The following is a 26,031-nucleotide window of genomic DNA, read 5'->3' as shown; positions in this document are numbered from 1 at the left end:
AAACCGGTTTGGCTCAGTGGATAGAGCGTCGGCCTGCGGACTGAAAGGTCCCAGGTTCGATTCCGGTCAGGGGCATGTACCTGGGTTGCGGGCATATCCCCAGTGGGAGATGTGCAGGAGGCAGCTGATCGATGTTTCTCTCTCATCGATGTTTCTAGCTCTCTATCTCTCTCCCTTCCTCTCTGTAAAAAAATCAGTAAAATATATTTAAAAAAAATAAAATAAAATAATAAAATTGTCTTTTAAAAAATAAATAAATAAAATTAAGAACTATTATTCATCAAATGATGCCTTTAAGAGAATGAAAAGCTGCATGTCAGAAGATACATGTATTATACATTTAAACCTACTTTCAGTGAAACTATTCCATCAGTGTTATGACTGAGAGGGCTTTCCAACAGCCTCTTTACCTTCTGTACAATCTGCCTCAGCAACAGATCTAGAATGGAAACTCCCTGTGCATACACTAGGAGCACCCTGAGCCCCATAACTCTAGCTCAGATCCCTCTCCTGGTTGTTATACCCACCTCTACCTTAGGATGTCCACCTAATGTCCCACAAGTCCTTAAAGTCACAGTTCCTTTCTGTTTGGCTCTTTGCTATATTCCTAACCAGGAAACCTAATATAGCAGGCCAAAAATAATGTTAATTTGTTTATTGCCAATTAGATATCCTCCACTGGAATCTGTTGTCAATTTTTCTACTGGGCAATCTTTTAGTTCTCTCATAGTCTTTTAAAGTATTCTATTAGTGATAATTTAATTGGGTATATCTCCTACTAGATTAGGGACATATATCTCTTTCTTCTTTGTAAGCCTGACAATCAAGAACAATACTGACACAAAATAAAGTGTCAAAATCCATAAGGACAAAATATTCATAAAATAATGCTAACAAAAACTCATAGAAAATGCAAGATTGTGAAATGTGGGAGAAAAAGTATTCTTAAAACCAGGAGAGGAAAAGAGAGCAGAAAGTTGGCTTGTTTAGAAGCACTATAACAGGTTAATGTAATACAAAATCCAGAAAAGTGTACTTATAATTACATGGAAAAGAAACCATGCTTAAAATTACATGATTATCAAAAGCAACAATGCCATTTGACTTTCAGAAAATTATTTTCAGGGTATATCTTATAATAAACATCTTAAAAATATTTTAAATTGAGTTTTAACTCAACATAGTAAGTTCTTTTTAACACTATCCCTTTATACCCTGAAAAATAGAATGCACTTCACCATAGCAACAGTTCTATATCAACTCCTACTCAAGTTAGAAAAAGCGTATGTAAAAGAATCGAATATTCTGGAATATTCTGAGATTCTTGCTGGAATACATCAGTGCATTTATTTTGTAAAAATTTAAATATAAGAGTTAAATGTTTCTTTAAAACATTCTTGTAATTAGGCGCAAAGCTATTTTAGTTTCTCAAATCTGGCTTTATTAAATAGTATAAATACATTATTTAAAAGAAAAAGGAAAAAATGAAAAAGGTAAAAAGAGAATAAAATCAACATCAAAGATAAAAGCTTGTGATCACACTGGCTGGTGTGTTAGGGGATGGGAACAGAGACAGGAAATGATGTTTAAGTGATTTATAAGTAAAATATAAACTAAGGTACTAAATGCTATAACCATATATTTTCTTAAGAAAAGCTATACCCTACTGGTATTATGGGAACTGAAAATTCTTATGTGCACATAAACTTCCTTTAAAAGATAATAAAAGCATTAGTACTTATTAACTTGGTTTGATAAATTAAGTAATTTACAAATTCCCTAATGAGAATGAACAAGTTTATAGACATGGGGGATTGGGTAATATACTACCAAAAGTCTTTATATGATATAAAAATGTAACATTAAATTAAAAGTAATTCAAAGCATTTCCTTCCACTTACCACCCTGTGGCTAGCCAAATTCACCGGGCGCACATCTTTGTCATCCTTGCTCACAGCCCAAGATGGCTGTTATATTCCCAAGCCCCCCTTATGTTCTCGGCTTCCTCCCTCTAATTTCCAGCTGCTCCTCTACATTTAAATTCTTCCGCCGTCCTCTGAAAAATTCCCAAATACTTCTGCGTTTCTAACCTGATGTCAACATTTCCTTCATAACACTAGCTTAAACTGAAACCTGGCTGTTACTCCCCTGCAGTTCTCTCATGTGGAGGCTGAGCTGTTTGCCACATCCTACCTCAAGTATCTCAGGGTTCAGAGGTTCTCCCATATCTGCTTCTTTAGGGCTTTACCATCTGTACTTGTCCTTAGTGCAGACATCTACAAACTGCCAGGTCACCAGTCTCCATCCCCTGATCTATGGTTATCTTGGATGATGTCAACATTCACATGGATGACCTTTCCCAAACTCTTCCCCTGATCTCACCTCCATGGCCATACCTAGGACCTTGCCATCACCCAGAAGAACATGACCTCTGAAATCTGAAAGCCTCCCATCTCATTCTCTGATAAGACCTCTCTCACCTAACTAAGTCTACATATTAAGTCTTTGATCTCATCGCCAGATTAATTTTACTCTAAGTTGACAAAGACTCTCTCCTTGACCAAACTCTAGTCAGGCCTCAGATCTGTCTTATAAAAACTGCACCAGCTCTGTAAAAATCATTTCCATTACCCTCCTCACATAAGAGACCAAAACCAACAGCTCAAGGTCACATCCTTAGGATGATTCCATCTCCCCTTAAAGTGCCTGCCTGAGAAAACGGCACAACCAGTAGATTTACTGTTCGTTCCAGCCAAAACCTGGTGATAGGCAGAAGCACCCCAGAGTCTTCTCTTACTTCAGAAAGCTTGCAATTATAAATCCTTTCTCTGCCCCTTTGAGATATAAATCTTCCACCAAGAGCGAGTTCTCAAGAACCAGAGAATCATCTCTTTGAAATATAAACATTTCCTCCCCAGGCCCTGTAGCACCAGTTCTCAGTTAGTAAACCCAGACAGTTTCACATTAACCAACCCCCTTTCCGGCTTTTCCATGTCCCTAAACCTGCTCATCACCCTCCCACCCTCACACCATCCCCCCTCCTTGTTCTCTCATTGTACCTTTAAAATGCCCAGTCACTCTGCAAATACAGAAAATGAGTTCAGTTCCTGCTGGACTCTTTACTCTATTCCAATATTACTGAACAAAACTACCCTTATGACTTTAATTAGCATATGGCTTTCTCTCTCTTTCTCTCTCTCTCTCTCTCTCTCTCTCTCTCTCTCTCCCTCTCTCTCTCTCTCTCTTCTTCCCTCCCTCCCTCTCCCTCTCACTCTCTCTCTCTCCACCACTAGTTCACTTTTTCCCCCAGCTTCAATCATTCTCTAGTTAGTACAGTAGTCCCCCCTGATCCATCGTTTCACTTTCCAGGGTTTCAATTACCCCAGATCAACCAAGGTCCAAAAATATTAAATGGAAAATTCCCAAAATAAACAATTTGTAAGTTCTAAATTGTGTGCCAGTCTGAGTATGGTGAAACTCTTACCATCCTGCTCCATCCTGTTCTGGATGTGAATCATCCCAAACTAAATTGTAACGGCCTGTCTTCCCTACTAGAACACAAGCTCTCTGAGAACAAGAGTATCTCTGCCTTGGTTACCACTCTCTATCCTAATACTTGCTTTACTACCAGGGCTAAAAAGGTACTCAGTAAGTACATGTTAAAGGAATAGATATTTAGGATCATTAATGTTCTGTAAGACAACGCTAGCCCAGATGACAAAAATTCTCATCACTGAAATCAGCCAAAGCATCTGTGATTTTCTCACAGAATATGTGAATACAGTGGAACCCCAGACAAGGCATATAACACAACACACTAACAGAATTTGCAAAACCATGGTGTGATCCCACTCCCATCAGCACTTGTGTGCATTTATAAATATAAAAAGAGCACCAATTTCATATTTTAGCTATCGCCAAAAATTAGTCCATTTAAAGCCAAAATTAAAACTTGGGTAAATTTTTATTTGGTGTTTAAAAGTTCCATGTTATCAACCTTTTACTTATTTGGGGCATAATGTAGAACTTACTGACAAATTTGTACTGTTGGGAACATATTGATCCTGTTCTCCCAGCAACACGTCAATCACAGGGTGCCGGCCATTTTTTATGATGATTTTCCTTTCTTCTAGCAGAGTTGGTCTGTAAAAAGAAGCCTGTTTTAATTTACTAGGCATAGGAAATAGCCTTTAAAAATTCTCTGTAAGATAACGTGGAAAATTTCTGTGGTCAGCCTTTCAGACAACAAAACCTTAAACAAGGACTTTAGGAACATACGTCCAGAATAAGTCTTTGAGTATAAAAATTAAATTTTTAACTATCATATAAGAATTGGGCCAAAACCGGTTTGGCTCAGTGGATAGAGCGTCGGCCTGCAGACTGAAAGGTCCCAGGTTTGATTCCGGTCAAGGGCATGTACCAGGGTTGCTGGCACATCCCCAGTAGGAGATGTGCAGGAGGCAGCTGATCGATGTTTCTCTCTCATCGATGTTTCTAGCTCTCTATCTCTCTCTCTTCCTCTCTGTAAAAAATCAATAAAATATATTTTTAAAAAATAAAAATAAATAAATAAAGAAAGAAAGAAAGAAAGAATTGGGAAGACAATTGTTATAATAATAGTTCCCTAAAGTACAAACTTTAGCAGTCTTGCAATGGCTCCACTAAACTATCTTTACAAGATTCTTTTATATTTTGTATTTCTGTTATCCTCTTAGATATTTTCATTAATTAAAAATTAAATTTCAAATTACTGCTACTTAAATCATTTTCAATAATAAGCATAATAAATAAAATCATTTCTAGATTTAGTTATTACATTAATGTTGGGACTTGGGGAGAGAATGTCTTAAATTTTTCATATTCTATTTAATTAAAACATCTTTCTATGTCTTTGGTGTCCTTTGGTACATTTTTTGATACAAAAACACTTTTTTTTGCTTTGCTGGTCTTGTTTAATAAGCTTTAAATTTTTTTTTAATCTATAGCTTTATCTATTTATCAGGTCTCAGCATTCTTTGGAAGCTGCTGCATAGATGAGTGAGCTGTTCTCTGTTACTGAATATTTAGACTGTTCAGATTTTTCCGTTTTAAGCAACACTGCAATGAACACCCTAACCTGTGTCCATGTGCCTATGTCCACATGTTTCTCTAAGCTAAAGGAAATTCCTGAAGAGGAATTTCTAAGTCAGAGGGTATGCTTTTGTGTGTGTGTGTGTGTGTGTGTGTGTGTGTGTGTGTGTGTGTAGATAAGAATAGCTACATCAATTTCCTTCCCACCAACAGGATATGAAAGTTGACTTGTTTGTTTATAGCTTCACCTAAAGTTGGTGTTATCAATTTCTAATTTGTAATAATGTGGTAGTGAACTGTGCTATCTCATTGTTTTCATTTGCCCTCATTGACTACCAAGGCTGAACATCTTTTCATCAATTTCTTAGCCATTTGTTGGTCATTTTCATCATAATACCCTGTCAATGATCTCCTTAAGTTCTCTGACACAGAACTTTCACATATAAATACATTTCTGAACTTAATCATAACAACAAGAAATACTACTTTCTTAAATACTTAAATTCTTCTTCCATTGGGAAGAGATATTTGTAATTATAGGAAAAGGACAGTTTCTGAATTTTAGAGAGAAGTCTAAAAATAGAACTTTTATCTAGATGGGTTGTGAATTTACTGTGAAAGAAAAAAATGAAACCATCTGTAGATGATATCAGTTTTAAAATAAAATTTTAGGTGCTCTGCCAAGTGAAATCAATATGTCATATTCATGACACTGACATGATTTCCCTCGAAGGTTCTCACTTAGAATAAAATTTTGAGTGATTTGCTCTGCTCTAAATCTACACTGACTTATTCTGTTGCTATCAAAATTACATAATGACAAAACACTTCCTGACAGAGTAAGAAGCAAATGATAATTCACAGAGCTGAGCGGATACACTGGGAAAGGACAGTTTCAGCAAAAAAGGTATGAAAATTATACTAATGAAATCTATGGCATGGAGGAAGAACTGAGGAAATCTGGAAAGAATGCAATATTAAACTTGAATAAAATTCTTTTTACTTTATTTTATATTTTTAAAATTGCATCTGTCTCTTTTAACCGCCCCAGAGAAACAGAATGTGATCTACATTAGTAAAACAGAATACAAACTGAATAGAAAGACCTAGAATGAGAACTTGTGCCTGAAGTAGATAAACTGTCAATGAAAAAGAAAAGCTGCAATTAATGAAATCAAATAATCCATTTGAACTAACTGCAATAGCGCAAATGCACTAAAATATTTTTTAAAAATGGAAATCTACAAAGTATAAACTTCAGATACTTAAGTTCTAGCTTAAAATACATTTTAGGTAAGAGTTTCCTATTCCAGGCCTATTTACACTCAATTATATGGCTGCTAAAAGAAAAAACTGATTGCACTACTTAAAAGGCATGGCATGATTTTTCATTTAAATTTTTTTCAGGTGGATTTTTCTAAATATATGATATACAATTTTGAAATACTTCTTAGCATGTGAAATATTTCCTGAAATTGCCTTATTGATAGGTGCTTTGGAACAATCCTTTTGAGGACAAATAAAAAGTTGGGTAAAGTATAGAAAACAGTTACTTGAAGGCACCTGGTAACTAACAAGACAGCAAGGAATTACCAGGCCCAGATGTGGGGTAGGACAGAGGCTCAGGGAGGGTACCTGCTGACTTCTGAGGGAGAAGCTGAGGCTGAGCACTGTGGACACCTCTGCTCTGGACTGGGACACCCAGGGGCTACACAGCAGGCACAGGAGTGCATCTGAAGTAGGAGGTGCAGTCTATGAAATGTTTGAATCGTCTCAAACTCAGATGTGGATTAGGTGATGCCAGATTGTTACACTAGTAAGTGTCTTGAGATGCCTAATACAAGCAAAGGTGACTCTTTCCAAAGAAATACATCATCAACATATTTCTATAAGTGATTTTGCAAATACAATACCAAAGAGTAATCAAAACAATCAGGCATTCAATGAAATTATTCAATGAAAATGAGTAGAAGCAAAAGACAACAGTAACAGACTCACAAGGATTCCAGATATCTAAATTATCAGACACAGACTTTGAGATAACTATGCTTATTGTGTTAGAAAAGACAAAAGATTGAGAACTGACAGAGAACTAAAATTAATTTTTTAAAATAATAAATTATTATGGGAATGGAATATACAACCCTTAAGTTCAGATATTTTTATTAAACATAAAATTTTTTTTACTATACTTAATTCTTTCTAATTTTTGAATAATTAAACATCTTTTGATAATAATAGTTATTATTTACTAAGTGCTTATCATTTGCCTGGTCCTGCTTAGAAGTTTCATACATCTTTATCTCATTTAATCTACACAACATCTCTAAGGCACAGGCATTATTTTGTCAATGCAGAAGCTGATCATCAGAGAGGTTAAGTAACTTGCTTAAGGTCAGATGTTAAATAACCAAGCTAGTATTCAAAACCCCATGCCTGTTTGATCCAAAACCTACACTCTGAAGGACTTGCCTCAAATAGAGATTCAAATTTCCCTTAGCTAATCAAGGGGTCTCTTGATATATCTACTGGAAGATGTCAAAAGAAGAAGGGGAAGCATCAAACAGAAAAATCTGGGACCAAATAGTAGATACTCTAAAAATGTCTGTTAATTTTCTGATGAGTCTAGGAATTAATCACATAGTTGTACAGTGATGTAATAAGATCTATTTTTACTCCTCAGTTAGAGTTTCTGCTAAAACTATATCTCTATAAAGAATTTCTACAACTTTAAGATTTATCCCATTTACTAATTCCTAACTTTACTTCTCACACCTTTATATGGACATATAAAACTTAAATAAGAGTACATGCCTAATTAGTGACAGAGGGTAGACTAGAACCAGGCCTACGGACAACAAAGCTAGATTCTGATTACTATATCACACTGAAAATCACATTTATGTGTAATAAATAATATGTATGTTTAGGTGTACATGTAAATATACACACACACACACATATAGATATAAAATTTTCAATTTGGTGTCCTGTAGCGAACCACATACATGTCCTTCTTTTCCCCCTACCTACAGCAGCAGCAGCAGCAAACAGCAAAAAGCCACTTGAAGAAGCATAAGAAGGCATAAAACAGGCACAAGTATTTTCCATGGGAAGAGCTTTATCTGAACACAAACTAAGTGCACAGGCTGTAGCCAGGCCTCTGCTTAATTCAGAAACAGAGTTCCATTAGGAAAAATCTGCCTCACAAACCTTTGCAACAAGAAAGGACTCCTACTAACACTGCAATACCTAAGAAAGCAAGCAATGACGGCAGACTCTTACTCTTTCAGAACTAGATTCAGCTAAAGTAAATTTATGTATCTCATTCTTATACGTGATTAATAGACTATAACTTTTCCCCATATACTGCACTGCAAAGTTTCAGTTCTAAAATGCCTATAGTTAACTGATTATGCAAATCTTTTTTGTTTGGCTCCTCTGGTGTGACAAGAAATTAGGCAAAAATGCAAATGCAAAGATCCTATTTTAAACAAAACTATTGTGCCTGACACTGTAGGTACACTCCACATATAAACAGTCAGCAAAACACAATGAAACAAAACAGCAAACTGAGTACATTCCGAATCTATAAATGGCATAGCCAACTCCTTCAACTTTCCTCCCACAAATAAATAAATGCTTTACATTTTATAAAAATATATTTTTGACATCCACTATGGATACTATGCTAGATGTAGAGGACATTTAAATGTTAAAAAAATATATTTGATACAAACTAGAGAGGAAACCAAGATATGAAGGAAGTATGGACAGCAAAACATACCTACTAATGTTCAGTGTGCCACAAGCACTGATAGACAATATTTCCTCTGTTTTCTTTTTAGTCCTCACAATAAGCCAGCAAGTTAAACAGTCGCTGTTTCTTAGATGAAAAAACTGAGGCTTTGAGCTACAAAGCCACTGAATATTTGTGTCCCCCTCCCATATTCACATATTGAAACCTAACGTCTAATGTGATGGTATTAGGAGGTGATTAGGTCCTAAGGGCAGAGCCCTCATGAATGGGCCAGTGCTCTTATAAGAGGCCCAGAGAGCCCATGTAGGGAACACCCCACCAGAGACCCAGAGAGCCACCAGCACGAAATTCCGGCCTAGAGGTCCCACAGGAGTAGGCCTAAGCACAGAGCGCCAGAGGAAGTGGAGCCCCCACAGAGAACCCCCATAGGGGTGGGCCCAGACACAGAGCCACCATGGAGACAGGGCCACGGGGACTCCTGGAAACCTAAATCACTGCCCATGGGAACAGGACTGCCCATGGGAACAGGGTCTGAAAGGCAGGACCCACCTCCTACCAGCCCCCAACCCCAATCCCAATGGGCCTGGAGGACAGAGAACTGAGGGAAAAGATTGGCTCAAGCTTAAGGTTTGGGACTTAAGGAAGAGCAATTTGAGAGCAGTAGGGAGCAACTTACCTCAGAATGACTCATATCTTGAGTGTCACCCATATCTGATTTAGATATTTAAATGAGACTTTTATAATTATAAGGTTAAACATACTAGTACTATACCAAGTGTTCAAGGCAAAGCTAACAAATGAAAGAATTGCGCTTGTGTAAAAATGTCACCCACATAAACTTAAAAATTGAAATATATAATACTCACCTCTAGAGTTATCGTGAGCATCTGCTTTCATTGTGTTCAGTGATAGAGTGAGCAAGAGAGGAATTTAATTTTAAATCAAGCTCTATGTGTATAATTTTCAGCTTTACCAAGAGTCCAACATATTTGAGTAATTTTAGTATGAAAACACTAAAATTGATAGAACAATGCCTTCTGATCTAAAGCACTAAAATTGGGGGGATGGGAGGGCAGGGAGTATATTACCTGCAGTAGTCTCCTTGCTTAGCAACCTTGGCCAGGGAGAAAATGCAGTCAATAGCTGCTAGGTGATGTACTGCTGTACACAAGGATTGATAATGTTCACCGAAATTCCTACAGAAGCAACAACAACAAGGTGAGCAAAAATGATTTCTTAGCACCTTATTACTTAAGATAAGCTAAAACAAAATAAACAGTCATAACTAGCAGCTAAGAGAGATGAAAATTACATGGAACTACTTTTCCTATTTAATATAATAATTTGATTACTGATGCTTCTTTTTGTTTCATTTGGATAGAACTGTATATTTTAAAAACAGCTTCTATACAAAAATGTCTACTATTAACACCATTATTGCACATTTCATCTCACCACGACATTACAGCTTAGAAATAATTAACACAGATGTAGCAATCATTTTCATTTAAATATCATCATGAACGACCCAGATGGGTCAGCTTCCTTTTGTGCTTCTTTTCATAGCATCATCCAAACTAGAAATAACAGTTTCAATGTCTTTCACACTGAATTGGAAGCTTCTCCATGGTGGAGTTCATGTCCATCTTAACTATCATTATATCCCTAACATCCAGCCCATAACCTTGTCATAATCTTGAAGAAGAAAAGGACTTTTCTCAGTGATCTGCTATTATCTTATTAAGCATGCATAGAGAAATTTACTTTCAGATTTGTTTTTTAAAAATAACAGTCATTGCCTCAAATCTTTGGCTAATTAAACAGCTGGGCCCTAACCGGTTTGGCTCAGGGGATAGAGTGTCAGCCTGCGGACTCAGCAGTCCCAGGTTCGATTCCGGTCAGGGGCATGTACCTTGGTTGCGGGCACATCCCCAGCAGGGAGTATGCAGGAGGGAGCTGATCGATGTTTCTCTCTCATCGATGTTTCTAACTCTATCCCTCTCCCTTCCTCTCTGTAAAAAAAATCAATAAAATATATTTAAAATAAATAAATAAATAAATAAATAAATAAATAAATAAATAACTGGTGGTCTAGAAGCTTAAAGGACTCTTTATTGAAAGGCTTATTCAGAAAAAATATGGGAATGTACACAGGTTCCTTCTCTCTCTCTGTCCCGATATCTATCTCTCTCTCTCTCTCTCTCTCTCTCTCTCTCTCTCTCTTCCCCCCCCCCAATTTGTCCTGTTATCTCAGAGCACAGGTATCCCTTACATCCTTTTAAAGAATTACTCTGCAAAAGACATAAGCATTCAGTATAAAACTGCTCTTAAAATAGATTGCTCTAGAGAGAACCAAGATGGCGGCATAGGTTAACGCCGGAGTTTGCTGCTTTGAACAACTACTTCAAAAGTGAAACCAAAAAACGGAAGGGACATCACCCAGAACCACAGGAACGCTGGCTGAGTGGAAGTCCTACAACTAGGAGGAAAGAGAAACGCATACGGACACTCAGAGGAGGCGCAGTGCTGAAGTCAAATTCTGAGGTGCGGAGTGCATGGAGCGGGCTGGCGGCGGAGGGCGCGGTTGGCGTTTTCAATCGGGAGGGAGTCGCAGACTCTGAGCTCCAGATCCGGGCGAGTCTTTAGGGACCCAGACTCAAACGGGAGAAGCGGGACTGTCTGGCTTCGGTCAGAGCGAGTGCAGCTTTCTCTCTGAGCTTTGCAGCGGGTGCTGGGACTCAGAGAGGCAGAGCCCCTGGGGACAGGACTGAGAGCCACCATAACTGCTCTCTCCGGCCCACCCTGTTGATCCTGTTCGACCCGCCCCGCCCAAGCCCTGCACTGAGGCATTTCCCGGATAGCCTCAGGCAAAGGCTAGATTAGCACCTTCCTAGAGGACAGAAGTTCTCTCACTGCAGACACAGCTGATTCTCATAGCCACTTGGCCTGGAGGTCAAACCCTCCCTGGTATTAGCTACAACAATCAAGATTTAACTATAAGACTGCGAACAAAGACCACTAGGGGGTGCACCAAGGAAGCATAACAAAATGCGGAGACAAAGAAACAGGGCAAAATTGTCAATGGAAGATATAGAGTTCAGAACCACACTTTTAAGGTCTCTCAAGAACTGTTTAGAAGCCGCCGATAAACTTAATGAGATCTACAAGAAAACTAATGAGACCCTCGATCTTATATTGGGGAACCAACTAGAAATTAAGCATACACGGACTGAAATAACATTATACAGACTGCCGACAGCAGACCAGAGGAGCGCAAGAATCAAGTCAATGATTTGAAATGCGAGGAAGCAAAAAACACCCAACCGGAAAAGCAAAATGAAAAAAGAATCCAAAAATGCGAGGATAGTGTAAGGAGCCTCTGGGACAGCTTCAAGCGTACCAACATCAGAATTATAGGGGTGCCAGAAGATGAGAGAGAGCAAGATATTGAAAACCTATTTGAAGAAATAATGACAGAAAACTTCCCCCACCTGGTGAAAGAAATGGACTTACAGGTCCAAGAAGCGCGGAGAACCCCAAACAAAAGGAATCCAAAGAGGACCACACCAAGACACATCATAATTAAAATGCCAAGAGCAAAAGATAAAGAGAGAATCTTAAAAACAGCAAGAGAAAGACAGTCAGTTACCTACAAGGGAGTACCCATACGACTGTCAGCTGATTCCTCAACAGAAACTTTGCAGGCCAGAAGGGAGTGGCAAGAAATATTCAAAGTGATGAATGCCAAGAACCTACAACCAAGATTACTTTATCCAGCAAAGCTATCATTCAGAATTGAAGGTCAGATAAAGAGCTTCACAGATAAGGAAAAGCTAAAGGAGTTCATCACCACCAAACCAGGATTATATGAAATGCTGAAAGGTATCCTTTAAGAAGAGGAAGAGGAAGAAAAAGGTAAAGATACAAATTATGAACAACAAATATGCATCTATCAACAAGTGAATCTAAGAATCAAGTAAATAAATAATCTGATGAACAGAATGAACTGGTGATTATAATAGAATCAGGGACATAGAAAGGGAATGGACTGACTATTCCTGGGGGGGAAAGGGGTGTGGGAGATGCGGGAAGAGACTGGACAAAAATCGTGCACCTATGGATGAGGACAGTGGGTGGGGAGTGAGGGCGGAGGGTGGGGCGGGAACTGGGAGGAGGGGAGTTATGGGGGGGAAAAAAAGAGGAACAAATGTAATAATCTGAACAATAAAGATTTAATTAAAAAAAAAATAGATTGCTCTATTGTATGGTGGGTTATAGAAACTTTGAGATGTAGTCTGTTTGCTTTTTAAAAACAAAGGGTTTTAGAGTGCTTGCTAGCTTGAAAAGGCCACCAGATTAAGCTGCTACATGACCAGTTATTCTTATATTATCACTATATTGATTTTTTAGAATCTGTAATTTCTGATTTTTCTTGTAGCATTAGAATAAAGTATTCTATGTAAATGACTTTTTTCAGATACTAAAAACATTTTAAGTATCCAGCTTTACTTTTGTGTTAACTATTTGTGAATTAAAAAGTGTATTTACAGCATATTTTATACTTCTCTGAGTACACAGAACGTAATGAACACAATTTGCCTATTTCTCACTGAATTAAAGTGCATCAAAACAAACAACATGAATCCCACTAACAGTGGTAAGAGGCTGTGCTAAATCCCAAACACAAAGGAGACTGGCGCCTGGGGGCAGACAGGCGGCGCTCAGCTGCCACCTTAAAATGCCTCTTAGTTTTGAAGATGCCACATGCTGTGTGAACCTAACACCCCTGGAGCACTTGCCCAGGGGTTATGCCTCGTCCTTCCTAGTTGGCGTCAGGTTTTTGATCAGACCATTCCTCCACCCGCTGGACTGTGCCCATTCTGTCCCTGTTTCATTACTGACCCATCGGGTCGTCCTATTCTGGCACTCTCTCTTTTGCCAGAGAGCAGCCCCATGTGATGTTTCTGCTCTTGCCTCTCTGGACATGAGTATCAAAGGACCTTTGACATTAATAAAAACAGTCCATTTTCCCTGTCTCTCACTCCATCCTTCTCAGGTCTTGTCACCACAACTCTAACTTGCTCATACATAGCAGCCTTAGGGTGAGGGTAACTGATGACATAAAATGAGTGACACAGTTATCGGTGGAGACCATTTCAGTTAAAAAATAGTAATAAAAAGGCAGGGAGGCATAAGGTGATTATTTTGATATGGACAACAACATTCTTTCTCACATTAATTATATTAAGATGTGAATAAAATAAAAAATGATCATAAACCTCAAACATCATCATCATGATAACTCTTATGAAACCTTGTTTGACTTCTTGGTCTTTGTGCAGTTTCTATACTTTGCCAAATTTCTAAAACATTATTCATACTTCGAAAACAACAATATGAAAATTGGGCAATTCGGATAACAATCTGATAGACTGGGTTTATGTCACAACAACATGCAGCTCTACAACTAAGCCACCAGCCAACTTAAGGAGGAAGCCAAAGCACTGCAATTTAATCTCTGGTCAGAAGATACTGCTGGTCCATAGAGGGCAGATTAAAACACTTGGGTTCAAAGCTGTTATGGCAGTTTACCATCAGATGTTGCTCAATGATACCTGAAGTTAATAAAAATGGAAAATACTTTATTTTTTATTGGCGCTACTGTATGAAAGATATTATAATTCAATTTTTAAAAACTATGCAATTGAGAAGATTATTCAATATCCACAGCCTATCTTCTAGAAGAAGGGACTTTTTTTTTTTTTTAAATATATTTTATTTTTCACAGAGAGGAAGGGAGAGAGATAGAGAGTCAGAAACATCGATGAGAGAGAAACATCCATCAGCTGCCTCCTGCACATCTCCCACTGGGGATGTCCCCACAACCCAGGTACATGCCCTTGACCGGAATCGAACCCGGGACCTTTCAGTCCACAGGCCAACGCTCCATCCACTGAGCCAAACCGGTTCCGGCGAAGAAGGGACTTTTTTTGAAAGAGGGTCCCATTCATAGAATTTCTTCCAGTCTTGATTTCTTGCAATATTTTAATCAAAAGTAATATGACCAATGCACAACAGTTAGTATCTCAGAGACAAATACACTTGTAATAGCTGGTATTCAATCCTCTGATGTCAGGTTCGTGAATGTTTTAAATGACATCATATTCATACCATCTGGCACCTCAATTAACAGTGCACATAACAATCAACACTGTTCTCAAGTGGGAGCTCTAGCTGCAAATGCTCGTAACTACATTTCAGCCAGTATTCTTTTTCAGATAAAAATTTTAATGTATTTTTCTCATTTTGAAAGTAATATATGTACTAGTATATTACATAAACTTCTGAAATCATTACTAGTATTTACAAAGTAAATTAAAATATCCAGAAACCTTTCCATTCAGAAATAATCAGTTGATATTTGAGACTGTGTGTGTGTGTGGGGGGGGGGGGCGCGCGGGGTAAGTAGACATTTCTCCAAAGAATATAAACAAATGGACAATAATCATATTAATATAAGCATATATATTTGATTTTTTAAAATATAAAGATTTAGATGCTGTGCCTATATGTGAATTTTCACATACAGAACTGTATCATGCTTCAATACTGTTTTGCACACTTCACTTAATATGTCATGAGTATCCTAATCTCCTGTTATGTCATATTTAATGTTGGCTCACTCTTGGCAGTTTCTCACTTGCAACAGATGGTATAATGCAAGCAGATTCTCCTGGGTGAACCTGATAGAAGAGCCCAGGAAGAGGGCTGACACAGTAAGAAAGGTTTGAGGTCATGGTTTGGTGTATTAATAGAAGGGAACAGGAGAGGCAGGGGCCAATCAAAGCTCTTTAGGAAGGAAAAGAGACAAACAGGAATTTGATAAGAAATGAAGGGAGGAGGGAGAAAAGCAATCGAGGAGAAGGCCCCATTTTTAACCGGGAGACTGAGCCTTCTCTAGTCTAAAATAATGACAAGGGAGAACGTAACCCAATTTATCAAGTCATGTATACTCTGACTAGAATGAATATGACTTACATCACCAAATCTCAGAACCCTTGGATGTGGCCCTGGAAGCTTGAAGGAAGTAATTTTAGTCCAATTTTCATGTTCTCAGTGATACTATTAAGGGGAAAGCCAAGAGAACTGAGATTCAAGGGCCCTGAAAACCCTTAAAATGGGAAATTGCAAGTAAATAGAGAAAGGAACGGAATAAACCAAATTTCTGTTTCTGGATGCAAGACTCTGAGTCAAGATAACCTCAAAAGACTCAGGATAAGTAAATTAGAATCTTTTTCTGACCCTATAATTGAAGACTTCCCTGGGCAAAAAGAAATACAAACCTTTTAAAAACTGTCACATAATATCTCTTTGGTTCTTCCCCTCCCCCCCCCCACTTGTCAGATTGGTTACTTTACATATATATAAAGTCCCTGGAGGAACTTGCTGAATATTTGCTGTTGAAGTTTTTAAAGAGAATGACCAAGAGAGATTTTTGTTTAGAGAGGTGCCTATGGATTGCCCTTGGGCAGGCTTGACACCCTGAGGGCAAAGGGTACAGATGCCACTATCAGACACCCTGGCTTGAATCTGTGCTCCAATCCTTAACCTATAAGCTACTTCATATTTCTGCATCTCATTCTAATAGTTTATAAATCGAGGGTGACAAATCTTAACTCACAGGGCTTTTGTGAGGAATAATGAGTGAGTATGTATTAAAGGGCTTAGATGAGTGGTGGTTTAGGGCCAGTGCCTACGGCCTCATGGAAGTCATTTGTGCACATCTCTTCCCAGCTCCTGTCCACAGTAGCTTAAAATCAGTCATGGTGAAAATATTTACACTGCAGAAATCGGCAAACCCCACAAGCACTACTACTGTTCCAGAGAGCTGGCTGTTAATCATTTACCAACACACTACTGACTTCAATGTGTCAGCATGAACAATGACTATTAATAAATCCAGAATATAACATATTCTTTAAGGCAACGGCAAACACTCTTCAAAAGGAATCTCATATTATAAAAAACAAAAAGGTGGGGAACCTTTTTGTTTTTCACAATTCTAGATTCAAATAGACTAAAGAAATAACATAACCAAATGCAATGTACAAAAGTTGATTAGATCTTTCATTTAAAAATTTGAGGGAGGTAACTAAATATATTCTTAAATTAATATTAATTTTCTGCCCAGCTAGTGTGGCTCAGAAGTTGAGCATTGACCCAGGAACCAAGAGGTCACCACTTCAATTCCCAGTCAGGGCGCATGGCCAGGTTGCAGGCTTGATCCCCGGTGGGGGGCATGCAGGAAGCAGCTGATAGATGATGTTCCTCTCTCATCGATGTTTCTCTCTCTCTCTCCCTCTCCCTTCCCCTCTCTCTAAAAAAGTCAATAAAAACATATTTTTAAATTAATTTAAAAATACATATAATTTTTCTTAAGTGTGGTAATGGTATTAAGATTATATAGCAGCATATCCTTATTTTTAGAAAATGTATGCTTAAATATTTAGGGGTGAAGTGTTCTGATATCTAAAACTTACTTTCAAATGTTTCAGGGGGAAAAAGCGTATGAGAGGTATAAGACAAATACGGCAAAAGATTAACACTTTTAGGTTAACCTTCAGGGTACATAGGTATTCATTTCAACTATCCCACAGATTTAAATTTTTTCAAAATAAAAAGTTAGGGAGGAAACAAAACAATTAACCCACACTTGCCCAACTCTGAAAATGTTAAGCCTTTATATAAGAAAAGTAAACAAAGTCCAAGGTAGAATTTCAAAAAGATGACTCTACTAAACATCCTTAACAACAAAATGTTAGCACAGTAACAACAGAGTATATTTGGTCTCTTGTCAAAGACTAAAATGAGCTTACATTTCAATGGATTAGAAATAAAATCAGAGGACACATGTACTCAACTATTTTATGGCAGGTCACAAGCAGTAATCCCTACTTTTCTTTTTGATGGAAAGATTTTCCGGTCTATTTCTCATAGCAAAAAGTCAGATTGTGTTTTTCACTGTAAACTCACTCTAGAAAATCAAGCCATTCAGCATTGCAGTCAAGGACTAGCTGCTCCCGGAGCTGATTCAGATGTCTGTAATTTTCTACAATAAAAGGAGAGTGGAAGCGGCTCACAGCTTTTGTGCTAGAAGAGGGGAAAACATAAATAGGAAATCAAGGTTACTAAAAAATCAGTAATGCCATCTCTTCACAAAATTAAAGTAGTTATTTATTATTCTCTGATGAACCTTGAAAGTAAATAGCTGTAAACAGAATATTCTTTAATTATGGCCCTGAACTCTGGATTCCAAAGATCTTTGTTGTAAATAAAGTACTTGGAGTTCACAGGACTTTGTTCAGGAAGCTTTTAAAATGCATTTTAAATTATATCCATATGGCAAAGTCAAAGTTTAGAATTTTCATTTCATAAGCAGAAAGCTTTTTCTTTAAATTATACTAAATGAAAATGTTTGCTTTAAAAAAAAAAATCAGAAGCAAATATGGCAAAATAAGTCCTGACAAAGATGGAAAGTGGATACATTGGTGAAGGCCATACTAGTCTTTATATTTTATACTTTTCTGTGTCATTAAAACATTTCCATGAAAAAAAAATAAAGCATTACAAAAATAGCAATGCATAAATTCAGGAAGCAAAGAGGAGTTCTTCGTGGTCTAACTGTAGATGTATGGTGACCCTGGATGGGAAGAAATACCCTGTGCTCCTACTCTGGGCTTGCGTATAATCTCTGCTTCTTCAAGAAGCTGTAGAGCACATTAGGGGATGCCGTGGGTCCCCACTCAGAGAATCTGGGCCAAGGCCCCAACTTTGCCACTTACTATATGACTTTGGGCAAAAATAACTGACCTCTAACCATCACTTTCCTCATCTATAAAATGGGCATAATAATAGCATCTACCTCACAGGTACTGTTGAAAGGATCAAATAGATAGAGGTTAAGAGTATCTCTGTCATTAGTATCAATGTTAGGACTTGCTCTGTGGTGGTCGTGGTGGTTGTTACTGCTGTTGATATTATTACTATAATGAGACCTTCACAAAGAAAAGGTCAGGGTTGAGTGATAAGCAAGTGATGACAGAATGTATTCTGACCTTTGCTCCCCACTCCTGCAATACGCTGTCATAGTTATCTTTAATGTGGCAAGTTACTGGACTAGGGGTAACCCTTCAGATTAAAATCTAACTAATGCTACTTTAATCTATCCCTGTCAGGACTCCAATAGCCAAACAATAGATAAAAAATTATAATGAAGCTTCCCCAAACTATCTTATTTATTCATTCAATTTACATCACTGCAGGTTCAAAAGTTGCTGGCACAGATTTATGCTTTGTCTGTTGCTTTTAAATTAGCTCATCTAGATTTCTATGCAAATATATTTATCATAGCTTTCTCTTCTGACCAAATTTCAGTTACTGTTCTACATAGACTAACATGATTTTTGGCCATTTCTCTTCATAAAGCATATTTCCATTCATTAGCTGTAGTACAGGGCAAAAGTAAATAACGGAAAAAATGCCTGCAAGAAAACAATAACCCCTAAAATTAACAACAGTCAAATCTCAATTACAGCTTCTCGTAACACGGGGGGAGGGGAGGAGAAAGATGGTATTTAGAGCTAAGAAACCCATAATTGTATCTTCAACATCCTTTGATAATGGCAATTGATAATAGTTTTTTTAATTAAAATACTAAATTAATAACCATTGACATATCATGTCAAGATTTTCTTCCAGTCTTAACAGAGTTCCTTCATACCACCACCAGCTATAGCCACTCTTCTACTATCTAAAGCAAATGTAACATTTTCATCTCAAATTCATGCAAGCATATTAATAACAGTAGCAATAAATATTCCATAAAGCACAGGGGATTAATCCTCTTGGGGATTAATGCCTAACCAAGGAAAAAACGCAGTCTCAATGCAGTCCTCTAATTTTGTTTTTGATTAATTTATTTTCATCAATTCATGATGTAACTCACAGAAAAGATGTAATGAACTATTACAACTATGTGCCATGAAAAGCATAGAGAATAAAGAAATGCAGAGCTTGGGGAAGTAGAAAATGGGATTTCAGCTTCATAAAAGAAATGTCAGGTATGGCTTTCATCAAGAAGTTCAAGCAACCAAATTAGTCTTATAATTAAAGGTCCCTCAACTTTTTTCTCTCACGTGTTTAAAGTGTACTCTGACGTATAAAAATAGAACAGTAATTTACAAAACAAGAAAACAAATGTTTACAAGTAAAATGCCCTTAGGAAAAAATGTTTTAAAATTCATGATAAAAAGAATGAAAAATAATTTTTCTTTGGTTAAAGCTCCATTAAAAAAAAATGGTAAGAATTGCTTTTTATGAAAAGGATGTGGTTATTATTAGTCAGTAGCACACAGATATATAAATGTCATTTTAATTCATGTTAATATAAAAATATATATTATCAAACCTACCTTCCAACCTTAATCCAATCAGTTGGTATACAAGCTACAGCAGAGTTCTTTATTTCAATCATAAACTAAAACAAATATAAATAAAAATTAGATTTTTAAATGATTAACCATTATATTTTAAAGCTTCCTCAATAAATATTATTCTAAACAAATAAATCCAGTATTATTCTCGGGAGAGTTTATGTATGTCCATACAATCAAATATTATTAACTGTGGTTCCAATATTGGAGATAAAGTACAATTTGTATTGAGCCATAAGTTTGTAACAGAGGAGATAATTTGACACGTTAATGTTTATAACATTGTTTTGTGCATACTACAAATGGTGATGTTTTTCATCAATGACCTATTTCGTTTATTAGTATCCACTTACGTTAGAAAGTCTATTACTTGGTAAAAATACTGAATTTCTAAGTACAGATGTTCAATTATTGGATGTTATACAAGTTTGAGATATGGTCCCTCCTCTATTCTGAACAGAAGAGGATTTATTGTAATAGCTTTTATCCAAGGAACCTGAGTGCTCTAAAAGTATCCTCATAAAGAAAGCACTGACTTCCCCAATCATTAAGGAAGATACTTATCCCCATGAGTGCTTTAAGTTATATAAACTATATCTTTATAGATCCAACTGTGGTCTACAAGACAGCTTTTCTGAAATCAGCCAAAAAGCAAGTGAAATCAAGTTCTCTCACACCTTTCATTTTTAGCATTCATTATAGATCATCTCATCTCCCTGCTCCCATTTCTGTATTATTGCGATGAAATTCAATATTTTATTCAAATAAATAAACCTATTTTGTACAGGATGGAACCCAGAAGCTCTGTGGCCACCACTAATTTTGAGATGGCTATAGGAACTTTTTTACACTAATTAGTTTTATAACATTTGGGGTATTTATAATCTGCTTATTATTACCTAAAGGCCCGGTGCATGAAATTTGTGCACGGGTAGGGTCCCTGGGCCTGGCTGGCAATCAGGGCCAATCAGGGCCTTCTGGCTGCTGGCCAGGGCCTTCCTTCCCTGGCTGCCAGCTGCCAGCCGGGGCCTTCCTTCATTCTGGGCTGCCCCCTGGTGCTCAGCACACATCACAGTGAGCGATCGAACTCCTGGTCTCCCGGTCAAACTCCTGAGGGGACACTTTGCATATTAGCCTTTTATAGCCTTTTATTAGCCTTACATAGATAGTTATCAGCCTGGCTCTTGAGTTTACTTTTTTAATAACAGAAACATTGTAGCTTTTACATTAATTATACTACCAATTAACAGTCAGTTTTAAGAATTTTTGTTCTTAGCAAAACATTTTTAACTAATTATGTCCTCTTGTTTAGAGAAGAATTAATAAGTTCAAATCTGCCACACCCAGTTAAACAGTTAAGAGTGAAGAGTCCAAAAAAGTCCACTTTGGCTACAAAGAGTGAGGGGGGAAAAAACATAAAATAAATATCACGGATAGGAATTATAAAATCTCTTTAAAACTATGCTAAAAAATTCTGGTTAAATATTATTTTTAAATGTTCTATGAGAAGACATATCAGTCTTTTGATAAAATAAGTCTGGGAAGAGTTATTTATGCCAAAAGTAAACCAAAACATTTGGGAACATATTGGATCACTAACATTCAGGAAGGACACATCTAGATCAAAATGACTAACACAGAGCTCCATGGCGGTGACGAAAGGTGGTAAAAAAAATTGGAAAAGAAGCCCAAATTGCTTCAATGAGCTCACTGGGCAGCCAGCTAGGTAAGTACATAATTTGAAGTAATTGGCCATGACAACGCTGGATTCAAATCTGTGTCTTATACACATTACAAACCACTACAGGTCGCAGCCCCTTGTAGCAGCTTATGAACAGGTGGAGCGTAACCCTTCAGTCAGTAAGTATCCAGGGTGTACCCTAAGGAGCACAGCCCCTCCAGCAAGCCACACGCAGAACCAATACAGATGCAGGACAGAGTGGGAGTCAGGAGAGCCCACATGGTCCTGCTGCTTGTTAAGCTCCTGGGCCACTTCCTCAGTAAGTGCTAATCCTGTTTCCTCACTTTCTCCAGTGGTCCCAGGTCATCAGCCTGTGTTTCTCTTCAGAATTATCATCAAATTAGAGGCCTGGTGCATGGATTCGTGCACCGGTGGGGTCTCTCGGCCTGGCCTGTGGGGATCAGGCCAAAACTGACTCCATATCCATTCCATGTTTAGTTCAAGGTTAAGAGAGAATTCTCTGTATACATAAAATATGACAGAGGCCATAACAGAAGCAGTGAACTATGTAAAGCTATGTAAGTTTCTGCTTTCATTATTTCCTTATAAACAAATACTTTCAGAGTCAGAGCCACTAAGGCACCATAGTCAATAAGGCTTAGGATTCTAATGAGTATATAAAAACTGGGAACAGGTGAAAATGAATGTTGTCGAAAGTAACCCTGGCTTGACAGTCTATTTACCTATTTAAATATCCATGTACCATTTGCACTGCTATAAACAGGTTTATAAAGATTATTACAAAAGTTATTGTACAGAAGTAAAACTTCAGACAGAAAAGAATGGTATAAAATAGAAGCACATGTATATAAAATAAGGGTTTTCCTCCCTTTCTCCCTCACTGATCAGAAGTAATCATATTTGATGAAGTTTGTTCTTAGTCCTTTAAGTATCTCAAAATAATTTGCTGATATACCTTTAGTACAAATTTTTAACAGAATCTGATTATAACAATGCCGACTAGTTAGACTTCATTTGGTGTTTATTTAGAATCACTAATTCTCAAAAATGTCATAGAAGTGATTCTACATTAATTTGTACTATTAAAATTCTTAATAGTAGGAGGTCTTTAAAAACCAATTGCTGGAAGCCAGTCCATCCTTGCTGCGTGACACAGTTGCTGCAGGGAAGAAACATCTGCACAGCATATGTTTCAAGGGACCTGGGGTATATGGCATACTGTTCTTAATATGGTTGCTCTCCTTCTTAAAACTATGTGTTTTAACCAAGGTCACCTCTCCAGGAAAGGGTGTTTCCCCAGGTGGGGATTTTTCCCTGGAGTTAGGGATTAACAGGACTAAAGAAGGGAATAAAACCCCTTAACTAAGTGCTAGGCGGGTAATTAATCACTTTAACTACGAACAATCACGCTTAAGCTACAAAATCTTTACTTAGGATAATCTCCTCAGTTACTTCCTTATAACTTAACAGAACAGTAGAGTAGTGACCTTGGAATGGAGATAACAAACGCCCTAACCTTTGGAATAGAATGGATAGGATTAAAATCAACTGGTATAAATACAGATGTAACAGGAGAATAAAGACAGAACCTGGCTGGAGAACCTGGCTATGCTGATCGACTGAATGCTGTTTCCCTGTCATTCCTTCTTCACCGACTCCATCCACACCTTTGGGAACCCCTGGACCTGCTGGGGCTGGACCCCAACAACCAATGAGATTCCATTCTACTGTTAATAACTAAGAAATTTCTCACCTCAAATTCATCACTTAACCTAGTAAAGGTTAAGTAAAGAATAAAATAATCTCCCTCCCTCCCTAATCATTTGTAATACAATTATTTCATCTCCATGTGGTGCTTTTTCTTAAACTTCAATGCTACACTGATAAAAATAAAACAAAATAACTAATTTAGTATCCTTTATGAGTTCCTCATTATTTTTACTTAAAAACTGCCAATCGATTCCAGGACTGTTTTCCCAAGATTTAAGTTTTATTTTAATTTGAATAGTATGAGCTCTAAAATGTCTGGATTAAATAAAGTCCATGATGTTGAGAATCCCTTATGTTGGTATCTATGAGTAGAGTGAAATAATGACATGGTAGAAAGAGTCAGGCAGAACTAGGATGGAACTGGGCTTCTGACTTACCTACGCACTCCAGTTTTCTTTCCGGCAAAACTGGAAAAACCCCTTCTTGTGTCGTTACAAGGATTAAATTAGATAACATATGCAAAGCGTTTAGCATCATTCTAGACTTTAACAAGTGCTGGTTAATGGTAACTATATTACTACTATTATTATTATTATTATTTGAGTAATATTTTTGTAGTGCTTTATGATTAGAAAGCACATTCACGTATTTTAGCACAATCGGTCTTCATGGTAGACTCATGACAAAGGTGACCCTTTGTCACACAGCATGTGAATGCAAGGACTGACACTTAAACTCGGCTTTCCCCATGGTAACACCAGCTAATCACTTTTCTACTACATATCTTTTATTAATGTTACTAAGCAGTTTTGATCATCTCATTTCAATAAATAGCCAGAAGAGTCACTTGTCACTTTGCAAGGTCATGATTGCATGGTGAAACCAAGACATACAATTAAATATTTGGTATTTGCCTGTTCAGGGGGAAAGGGGGGGAGAAAAAGTATGAATACTGTCAATAATTGTTCTGTGATATAGAGCTCCATGTGGAATGCACTGTAAAATGTCTGCCTGAGGATAATATAACATCTTAATAATTTTAGTCCAGAACACAGGCTGACTTAATGTCGTTAAGTGGCATAAGATTAATAAACATTCCTCCATTAGAATCTTTATCTTTTATTAAACATAAGATCTAGAAGAGGCATGCCTCGAGACTCAGAACAGGACCAAAAGGTACAACCACACTTAAAAAAAATAGTTTTTCCAGGTTCTCATTCAGAATTAACATCAAACTTTAAACTGAAGTACACGTACCAAAAACACATTCTAAACAGCACCGTAAGCCCATGGAAGTCTCACTAAGAGAGGTTTTCACTGTAGTTTGCTTTTGGTTTGTTAGCACCTACACTCCTAACTTCAGAAGGAAGCCCTGCCAATAATCACTATGTGATCGACACAAGTGGTTCACTTCGGTCATTTCGTCATCTGCAAACAAGGAACCAAAGACTAACGGCTCTCCCCTGGATTTAGGATAAATGAATCCTGAAGTCACTATTTACAACAATCAGGGTTTTCTATCAATTCAACGGCTAATATTAAAGCACATGCAACATTAAGTTGCATGGTTTTACCAAGTTGATCTACTACAGTAAATAAACAAAATACTTATTAAAATAATTCTTATCGAAACAAATATTACAACATATCTCTAAGGAACAAAACAGGAAATCTGAACAAAATAATGTTTTCATTCTATCCTCATATTTTTATCTGTATTTTAAAACAGATTTTACAATAAAAGTATTTTTGATGTTACCTCCTGTCCTGATACTGTCACATATTGTGCAGAAGGATTTTTCAGTATTTTTCTTATTTCTTGCAAATGTATTTGGATCTTGTCAGTAACTCCTTGAATTTCATCCTTCCTCTTTTTTATTAAAGGGAAATCAGAAAGGTCTTTAAATAATTCAGTTTTATCCCCAATTCTAAAAAATAAAAAATGCAAATATATATATTAAAGCATATCACTTATAACAGTTATCAATTCTTTTTTGCAGCATGATGTAAACCCAAAAGGTTGAAAGGCTGGAAAACTGCCACTAAATATTTATGGGTAAATTTCTTTGAAAACAAACAAAATTATCCTAACACCATTTTCATTTTGCAAGCTCATGATTCCAACGGTAAAAACCAATATGCATTGTTTGCCTATTCAGAAAATAAACACAAACATAAATACTGTCAATTCCTCTTTCTTTGATATAGAGTTCTTTGTGGGATGAATGTAAAAGGACTGCTTAATAAAGGATAACTCTGCTTGTCATTTCTAAATTTAAGGCCGACCATCCCTGGAT

At 37.0% G+C, this 26,031-nt stretch overlaps 1 protein-coding gene across 2 annotated transcripts in view; it reads right to left on the bottom strand.

Annotated features, from left to right (window-relative positions):
- MSH3 (mutS homolog 3) overlaps positions 1–26,031 on the bottom strand; it is a 128,171-nt gene that overhangs the window by 25,360 nt on the left and 76,780 nt on the right. For both annotated transcript variants that reach the window (XR_004967549.1, XM_036309189.1), the window contains exons 15-19: positions 25,494–25,662; positions 20,302–20,366; positions 17,864–17,980; positions 9,919–10,026; positions 4,032–4,143 (exon numbers count right to left, since the gene is read on the bottom strand). Coding sequence is in view for 1 of the 2 variants with exons in the window: in XM_036309189.1 (XP_036165082.1) it covers positions 4,032–4,143; positions 9,919–10,026; positions 17,864–17,980; positions 20,302–20,366; positions 25,494–25,662 (571 nt within the window). In the remaining variant the exon portion in view is untranslated. The remainder of the gene's footprint in view (positions 1–4,031; positions 4,144–9,918; positions 10,027–17,863; positions 17,981–20,301; positions 20,367–25,493; positions 25,663–26,031) is intronic.

This window comes from Myotis myotis, unplaced genomic scaffold, assembly GCF_014108235.1.
Source record: "Myotis myotis isolate mMyoMyo1 unplaced genomic scaffold, mMyoMyo1.p scaffold_m19_p_5, whole genome shotgun sequence".
Taxonomy (NCBI): Eukaryota; Metazoa; Chordata; class Mammalia; order Chiroptera; family Vespertilionidae; genus Myotis; species Myotis myotis.
This window is presented reverse-complemented; position numbering and strand designations above follow the sequence as displayed.